Below are 8330 nucleotides of genomic sequence, written 5' to 3' on the forward strand. Positions count from 1 at the left end.
GAGAGAGAGAGAGGAGGTTCATAAAAATTGCTTCTGTAGAAAAATAGAGGTTTTTTTCTTCTCCAGAGGATAAAACGTCTTTGGCACTTCTGAAAACGCAGCATACGACGAGAGAAATCCACTCGGAGGGATAAATAAAAATAAAAAGGCGGCACCAGAAAGCTCTACAGATTAAAAACATAATAATCCAGAGGGGAGGGGGTCATCCACAGATGAGCCTGGCCAGCCCCGGGTGGATCTGCGCCTGCACGGGCCCGTACTCCACCAGCTCCCCGTCCACGGTGATCCGGCCGTGCGGCGTGGCGGGCTCCAGCCGCAGCGCCCGCACCCGCCGGTGCACCAGGTGCGGGCAGCCGCACGCCAGGTGTCCGCCCCTCTCCATGGCGAGGAAGAGCCGCAGGAGCGCCGGCCGCGAGATCCCCGCCGTCACGTAGAACAGGTGGATGGCGCCGTCGTCCGCCGCCGCGCCGGGCGCCGCCCACAGGCCCTCGGCCAGGTGGGACTGGTAGATGGCGAGCACCAAGACGAAGTCCTCCTCCCGGACCACCGTCCAGCTCTCGGGCACCGGCTGGTCCGGGTCCGGCAGCAGCGAGTCGTCCCTCTCGGGCCTCTTGGCGGTGACGGCGTCGTCGCCGATGATGGCGTTGCGGTGGCGCCAGGAGTTCTGGTTCGGGGAGGCGTCGGGGGCGAGCCGGCAGGGGAGGGAGGAGCAGAGGGAGGGACGGCGGGGCGAGCAGGAGGAGGAGGGCGGCGGCGTTGGGGCCTCGACGGGCAGGTACGCCAGCCGGCCCTGGTACACCCTGAGGGAGGCCAGGCGCACCAGGGTGCCCATCAGGAAGCGGACGGCGCCCACGTGGCGGTAGCGCTCGCTCTCCACGTCCACGTCGGCCACGAAGCCCCAGGCCAGCGACAGGAAGGAGAAGAGGCGCGGCCGGGAGGCCAGGTGCACCGACACCAGGTCCATGGAGCGGACCACACCTTTACACAGCAGGAAGCCGCAGCTCAGCAGCAGCTCCTCGTTCCACGCCGGAGGCGACCTACACACACACACACACACACACACACACACACACACATGCAGCAGCAGTTATATGTGAGCTTAGCATGATGCTACATAGCATTTACTGCTAAACATGCACTGAGGATGAGGTATCTGTAGCCTTTAACCTTTTGGAAACACATTTTTGTCTCCAGACCTCCTTTTCTCCTGTGTTTGAGTCGTCGTAGGAACCCCAAATTAATTCCGATATTTGTGTTTATTGTATGTATTTGTTCAGCAAAGTCTCGGGAAAAAATGTATATCTGCAAAAAAATCACTTTTAAAAGATATTTTGATCAAAACTATGAACATCCTGCATGATATGAGCCAGATTCCCCCCAAAAAATGCCTCCTGGAGCGTCAATAAGACACCTTTTTAGAAAGATTAAGACCTAAAGAATCAGAATCTGCAACAAAAATCACAATAAAACAAAGTGTTGGTCTGTTAGGAAGGAGTTTCAGTCAAGAAACTGTGTCGTTCGGTTTGAAAAATGGAAAATTATTACGTATTTTATGCCAAAAGTCCGTCTGAATGGGGCATGCTGGGGCTTAAAATTGGCACGGGAGGACTTTCGTTCACATTTTCCAAAAGGTTAACTGGATTAACAAACCCCGAGGTGACAGGTATAGTCCTGTTTTTGTGTGTTTTATTTGTTTGTTTGCTGCTGTGCCCACATCCGGCCAGCAGGTGGAGACGACACCTCGGTGGGTTTTCCGGGTCTGCTGCTTCCACGCCGTAATCGCTCATAAAGTGGAAGTTTCTAAACCCATTACATCACTCCTTTGAGAGTAATCAGCAGCCTGAAGTGACCTCTGCTGCTCCGCCGTGTCGCTGCTCCCCCTGAGGAGCGATGTGCTCCGTCAGCCCTCCGGCGTAATTACACAAAGTAGATAAATCGTTTTTTCTTCTTCTTTAGGGCCGAGAGCGGCTCCTTCGTCTGTGCTGCTGGTCCGTGCATTTAAATGGCTCATTACTGGACTCACTGTGCGTAGTGGTGGACGGAGGCCGCCAGCGCGTTGCCCGAGCCGCCCGGCAGGATGCCCAGAGGGGTCCGGATGGCCTCGCGCCAGTCCTCCCTCTCCATCAGCCCGTTTATCACCTGAAGTACAGACGGAGGGAGAGTAAAACATGAAGACGTGTACATGTATGACACAATACGAAGACCCTACGTCTATACTGTATGTTCTATAATGTCCATCAGCATTTCACCTTTTGGAAACCGTGAGAAAATCCTCCTGCGTGCATTTTAAGTCCCAGCATGCCCCATTCAGACAATCTTTTGGCATAAAATACGTAATATTTTTCCATTTTTGAACCGAACGACACAGTTTCTTGACTGAAACTCCTTCCTAACAGACCAAGACTTTGTTTTATTGTGATTTTTGTTGCAGATTCTGATTCTTTAGGTGCTAATCTTTCCAAAAAGGTGTCTTACTTGATTTTTCTCTTATTTACTGAGCAACGCTGCTGTAATCCTGTGATTTCCCCTCTGAGGGACTAATAAAGGATTATCTTATTTTACGTTGAATCACAGGGGACGCACAGCGATGCTTCAGTCCTCTGGTTCTACATTAAATCTTCTACGTTGATGGACATGTCGAGAGATCAAGGGGTCGAGGGGTCGAGGTCAGAGCACCTCAAACAGCAGCCCGTCTCCGGACATGATGACCAGGGCGTCCCACTGCGACAGGTCGGCCTTCCTCACAACCTCCCGCGCGTGATTCTGGTGCTCTGACGGGAAGCAGGACAGAGAACAGAACATTTGTAGGACAAAGTGACACACACACACACACACACACACACACACACACACACACACACTGCCGGCCTCTCGGTGGGATCAGGGAGATTAGGCAGAAAAGAGATTCAATTCCCCTTTTGAGGCCAAACACATCACATTAGCCGTCCGGCGGCTACTCAGCGGCTCCGAGGAAGCTTAGCCGCCCGGCGAACATCTGCGACAGACAAATATCTGCATGTGTGTGTGTGTGTGCATGATGCATGTGTTCAGTGTGTGTGTGTGTGTGTGGTTGTTAATGCGCCCGGCGGAGGACTGAGCTCTTCGCTCAGCCTCGTTTTATTGGCAGCGTTCAGGAGCGTCGTCCCTCTGCTGGAGCTCTCTGTGGGCTCGTCCCGCCAGCAGTAAAGTCTACAGGCCGGCCAGCCGAGACTCCCCAGAGAGTGTGTGTGTGTGTGTGTGTGTGTGTGTGTGTGTGTGTGTGTGTGTGTCTGTGTGTGTGTGTAGAAGAGGAAGAGTCAGCTTTAGAGGAAGCCAGACAGCAAGAGAAGTTAGGAAAGTATTGATGCGCTGCCATCGCGAAGGAAATATTTGTTCCGCTCCGGCTCGAGCATCGATCGAGGTCCAGAACTGAAATAAAAAACAACTGCCCTCTCTCCTCTCCTCCTCTCCTCTTCTCCTCTTCCCTTCCTCCTCTCCTCTCCTCTCCTCTACCTGCTCCCAGTGTCCCTGCTGTTTGTCGGCCGTGTGCTCGGCGATGCGGCGCCGTGTTGACAGTCAGAGGCCGTTCTGGAGTAACTGCACAGCCGACTCAGCACTTTGAAACCTGCCGGGGTTCGGGAGGTTGATGCTTTTCTTTCCCGGACCACTTTCCTTATTCAAATCCTCACCACACACACACACACAGACAGACACACACGCAACAACAACAAAATCCAGCTCCACCTCTCACTGATGAACTCGCTGTATCTCTTTCCCGGCTTCCCGAGTCGCAGTCTGGCAGATGACGCCCGTCAGACCACAAATTGTCATTTTTTCTCTCTCACAACCACACAAGTTCGTCATTGCCGCGCTTGATGCTAAGCTAACATATTCGGTTGTTTCTTCGTCTCAGCAAGAAAGCCGTTTCTTTCCAGGGAACGGAGGAGAAAAGACGTCGATGAAAAACCACGCAGATGATGTAAAGTGAAGCCGGCTGCGGCTCAAGAATTAATACTTTGGACATCAATTATGTCATTGCATTAACAGCCACCGGGGGCATCGGCCATGTTTTTTTTTCCTCCATGTAATCCGTGCAGTCGTCTGCTACGAGCTGCACGGATTACAGCCTGTAATCACGCTCTGATACAGGCAATACGGATCTGGGGTGGATTCCAATCCCAGTTGTTGTCGCTTTAAAAAAAAAGAAAAAGAAAAGAGGCCATGTTCCTCGGCGTGCGCCTCAGTCCAGCGCCTCCATCCGAGGTCAACCCGGGTAAAGATGGCGCCCGGGTGCTTCATACACTATGTAGAAGGTACACGCCGACACAAGAGGCGCCACCGCCGGCGCCGGCACGCGTCCATCCTCGGGATGAAAGGCTCACGGAGGCGCCGCGCGTCCGGGCGTCACGGACCAGCGAAGGCCCGCTCGGCCTCGTGCCCGCTCGGCCTCGTGCCCGCTCGGCCTCGTGCCCGCTCGGCCTCGTGGCCGCTCGGCCTCGTGGCCACTCGGCCTCGCTCGCCGTCAGTAATTACTACTCCGTCTTTATTCCCCCTCTCACCATCCAGCTGCTGACCTTCCTCTAAGTCCCAGGAGTCGGCACAAAAGAGCCGGCGTACGCATCGCTACTCTTTAAACAAACACACACACACACACACACACACACACACACACACACACACACACACACACACACACACAAACGCAGATTCTCGCCGCTTTTCCAGAGCGAGCGGCTGAGTGATGCAGCTTCACGCGACGTTTAAAAGCTTTTCCCAGGCCGCGGGCCGCGCGGCGCTCAGAGCGAGGTCACATGGAGGTCACCTGGAGGTCACCTGGAGGTCACCTGGAGGTCACAGCCTCTGGTGACAGAAAGCAACACTCGATACGCTTTAAGGTCACAAGGAGACGACAGACGCTCACACAGAACGCGGAGCAGCTGAGGAGAGAAGGAGGCGCTTAAATGTGGATTTATGAAATAATATGAGATGAGATATAAAGATATGTGAACAGTAGTAACTCATATAAAGTGTATAAAGAGTACTATGAACTCAAACAGACGAGTAGTACTGAGCAATGTACTGTGAGTGATGTGAAGTACTTAGCAAATATAATGAAGTACATGATATAGGAAGTATTAGTACATATAATAGTATAAATGGTTGTATTACACAATGTTAAAAAAGTAATTGTTGTTATTGCTATATATTGTGAGTGTGTGTGTGTGTTAGTGTGTGTGTGTTCGTGTGTGTGAGTGGGCGTGAGTTTGTGGATGTGTGTTTGTGTGAGTGTGTGAGCATGTGTGTGTTTTAGAGTGTTTGTGTGTGTGTGTGTGTGTGTGTGTGTGTGTGTGTGTTAGTGTGTGTGTGGGTGTCAGTGTGTGTCTGAGTGTGTGCATGTGCATAAGTGTTCGTGAGCGTGTGTGTGTGTGTTCGGTGTACTTGTCTCTTAGGGGTCGATGGTTTCTTCCTGTGTGATGTCAGCGTGACCTTGAGAAGAGAAGCAGCTCATTGCATGAAGAACAACGGTCTGCGTGCATGTGTGTGTGTGTGTGTGTGCGTGTGTGTGTGTGTGCGTGCGTGAACACCATGCACAGACCTGTGATGACGAGTGTGTGCGGCACCGCGGCCTCGGCCAGCATGCCCTGCACGAGGCCCGTGAAGAGCTGCAGAGCCTGACCGCGGCCGCTGAGCGGGTTCAGCAGGACCATGACCCGACACGGCCGCCGCAGCGCCGCCGACAGCACACCTGAGAGGGAGGGGGGAGGGGGGAGAGAATAAAGAGACCATGGAGACAAAGGGGGAGGTCTTCTTGTGCGTGATCAAATATTCAAAAGCGTGCATAAGGACAGGCTCGTCCCAGAGGGGGAGGGAGCAGCAGCGCTGATGTCAGCGCTCAGAGAGACGGAGGAGAAGCTGACGGGATGCTTCCTTCAAGGAGCGACGGCGTACAGGTGCTTCAGCTGCTTCAGCTGCTTCAGGTGCTTCAGGTGCTTCAGCTGCTTCAGGTGCTTCAGCTGCTTCAGTTCTTTGACATTTGGTAAATTCCTGCCGAGGAAATCCTGTTGCCTCGTGTCAAAAGATGCAAAGATATACAGAGAGAGAGAAATGAGACAGTGTGTGTTTAAAGAGTATATTTTGGGGGAATAGGAGTTGGCTTAGAACAGAAGTGGACGTCTCTGGTGTCGACCTGTCAATCACCTTGGAGCCCCGCCCCTAAAGCGTCCACCTGCTTTAAGGTCGAAGAAGACTTGAAACTAGAGATTGAGACATAAACTCATGTTTACAATGTTTTCTGAGGGAATACATCAAGAGAGAAGTAGAGTCACTTATATAGATTTCTATACAACCAGAGGAGTCGCCCCCTGGTGGTCAGGAGAGAGAATGCAGCTTTAACACATGAAGCATAGACTTCTATACAACCACAGGAGTCGCCCCCTGGTGGTCAGGAGAGAGAATGCAGCTTTAACACATGAAGCATAGACTTCTATACAACCAGAGGAGTCGCCCCCTGGTGGTCAGGAGAGAGAATGCAGCTTTAACACATGAAGCATAGACTTCTATACAACCACAGGAGTCGCCCCCTGGTGGTCAGGAGAGAGAATGCAGCTTTAACACATGAAGCATAGACTTCTATACAACCAGAGGAGTCGCCCCCTGGTGGTCAGGAGAGAGAATGCAGCTTTAACACATGAAGCATAGACTTCTATACAACCAGAGGAGTCGCCCCCTGGTGGTCAGGAGAGAGAATGCAGCTTTAACACATGAAGCATAGACTTCTATACAACCAGAGGAGTCACTGTGGTTGTAAACGGCGTCTCTGGTTGCAGTGCGCCCTCGTCTTCCTCTCCTGCAGCTGCTGCTTCATCCAGCATCGCTGCGTTCGCCTTAATGAGTCGGGAGTTATTTGTTCCACCTGCTGTAACGCTCCAATTATGTTAGAATCCATATTTATGTGTGAAGCCCTGTCTGGAAAACACAATCAATGTGTGTGTGTGTGTGTGTGTGTGTGTGTGTGTGTGTGTGGAGGACAGAAGCTCAGCATCAGCATCAGTTTGTCATCATCTGGCTCCACAGATGGTGACGGGTGGTCTTCAGATTCCACCGCCTCTCTTTCATCGAGGATCCAGAGAGCCTCCAGGTGTCGGGTTGCGTTGCTCCGCCCACCTGCAGGCTCGGGCTCCACCTGCAGGCTCGGGCTCCACCTGCAGGCTCAGGCGGAGGTTTCCAGAACATGTGACCTGCATCGCTCTGGCGACCTCGTTCGGCCCGCTGGGACTCAGCGGAGGTCCAAAAATATCTCAGAGGAAGAAAGAGGTGAAGAAACCGACAGGAGAGGAGAGAGGTGCTAACACACACACACACACACACACACAGGGACACACACGCAGGGACACACACACAGTCACACACAAATGCACACAAATGCACACGCACACACACCTGACGCACGCGCGCGCACACACATGCACACACACACAATTGCTCTGTGTCATTTGTCAAGTGCCTGCATCATTTCAAGTGTTGATTGTAAAAAAAAATGTTATTTCTCTCGCACACACACGCACACACACACACACACACACACACACACAGACACACACACACACACGCACACAGACACATTATGTTATTTTGCTTTCTTTTACACAAAAGGTTTTCTGCACGCCCAGAATAAGAGCTTCAGAGCTTCAGAGCTTCAAAGCTTCAGAGCTTCGAAGCTTCAGAGCTTCAGAGCTTCAGAGTCGGGTTTCCCCTCAACAACGAACACTAAACAGACGACCTTGAAGACTTAAAGAGGTCGAACCTGAACAGACAGGTCATGCTCCAGAGCTGCAGCTGTGAGTCTCAGCTCTGAGTCTCAGCTCTGAGTCTCAGCTGTGAGTCTCAGCTGTGAGTCTCAGCTCTGAGTCTCAGCTGTGAGTCTCAGCTGTGAGTCTCAGCTCTGAGTCTCAGCTGTGAGTCTCAGCTCTGAGTCTCAGCTCTGAGTCTCAGCTGTGAGTCTCAGCTCTGAGTCTCAGCTCTGAGTCTCAGCTGTGAGTCTCAGCTCTGAGTCTCAGCTCTGAGTCTCAGCTCCTCCGCTGACGTCGGGACGCTCGCTGCATAATGAATGATGGAAGTGAAGAGAAGCGATAATTCATCACGCTACACCTTCAGACCCGCGCTGCTCTATTCTGAAGATCACCTCAGAATCTACTTAATCCACTTATTAATCTACAGATTTTAATTTAATGTACATTTTTGTCTCCAATGAAGCTCAACGCTGATAAACTAATAATTCATTGTCTGGTGTCAGTGAGCAGCCACGAATGTCTCTGAGAATGACTCGCCAGACATTCCTCCTGGGCTGTGTG

The 8330-nt window shown here is 52.1% G+C and overlaps 1 protein-coding gene across 1 annotated transcript in view; it reads right to left on the reverse strand.

The window, feature by feature from the left end:
* Positions 1 to 8330, reverse strand: part of LOC137786727 (sphingosine kinase 1) — a 12343-nt gene continuing 4013 nt past the window's right edge. The window contains exons 2-5 of the mRNA XM_068578793.1: positions 5576 to 5725; positions 2677 to 2771; positions 2024 to 2139; positions 1 to 1037 (exon numbers count right to left, since the gene is read on the reverse strand). Coding sequence (XP_068434894.1) covers positions 203 to 1037; positions 2024 to 2139; positions 2677 to 2771; positions 5576 to 5725 — 1196 coding nt within the window. The 3' untranslated portion in view covers positions 1 to 202. The remainder of the gene's footprint in view (positions 1038 to 2023; positions 2140 to 2676; positions 2772 to 5575; positions 5726 to 8330) is intronic.

The sequence above is a fragment of the Clinocottus analis genome, unplaced genomic scaffold (assembly GCF_023055335.1).
Source record: "Clinocottus analis isolate CAN_PGR_092001 unplaced genomic scaffold, fCliAna1.0.p SCAF_16, whole genome shotgun sequence".
Lineage (NCBI taxonomy): Eukaryota > Metazoa > Chordata > Actinopteri > Perciformes > Cottidae > Clinocottus > Clinocottus analis.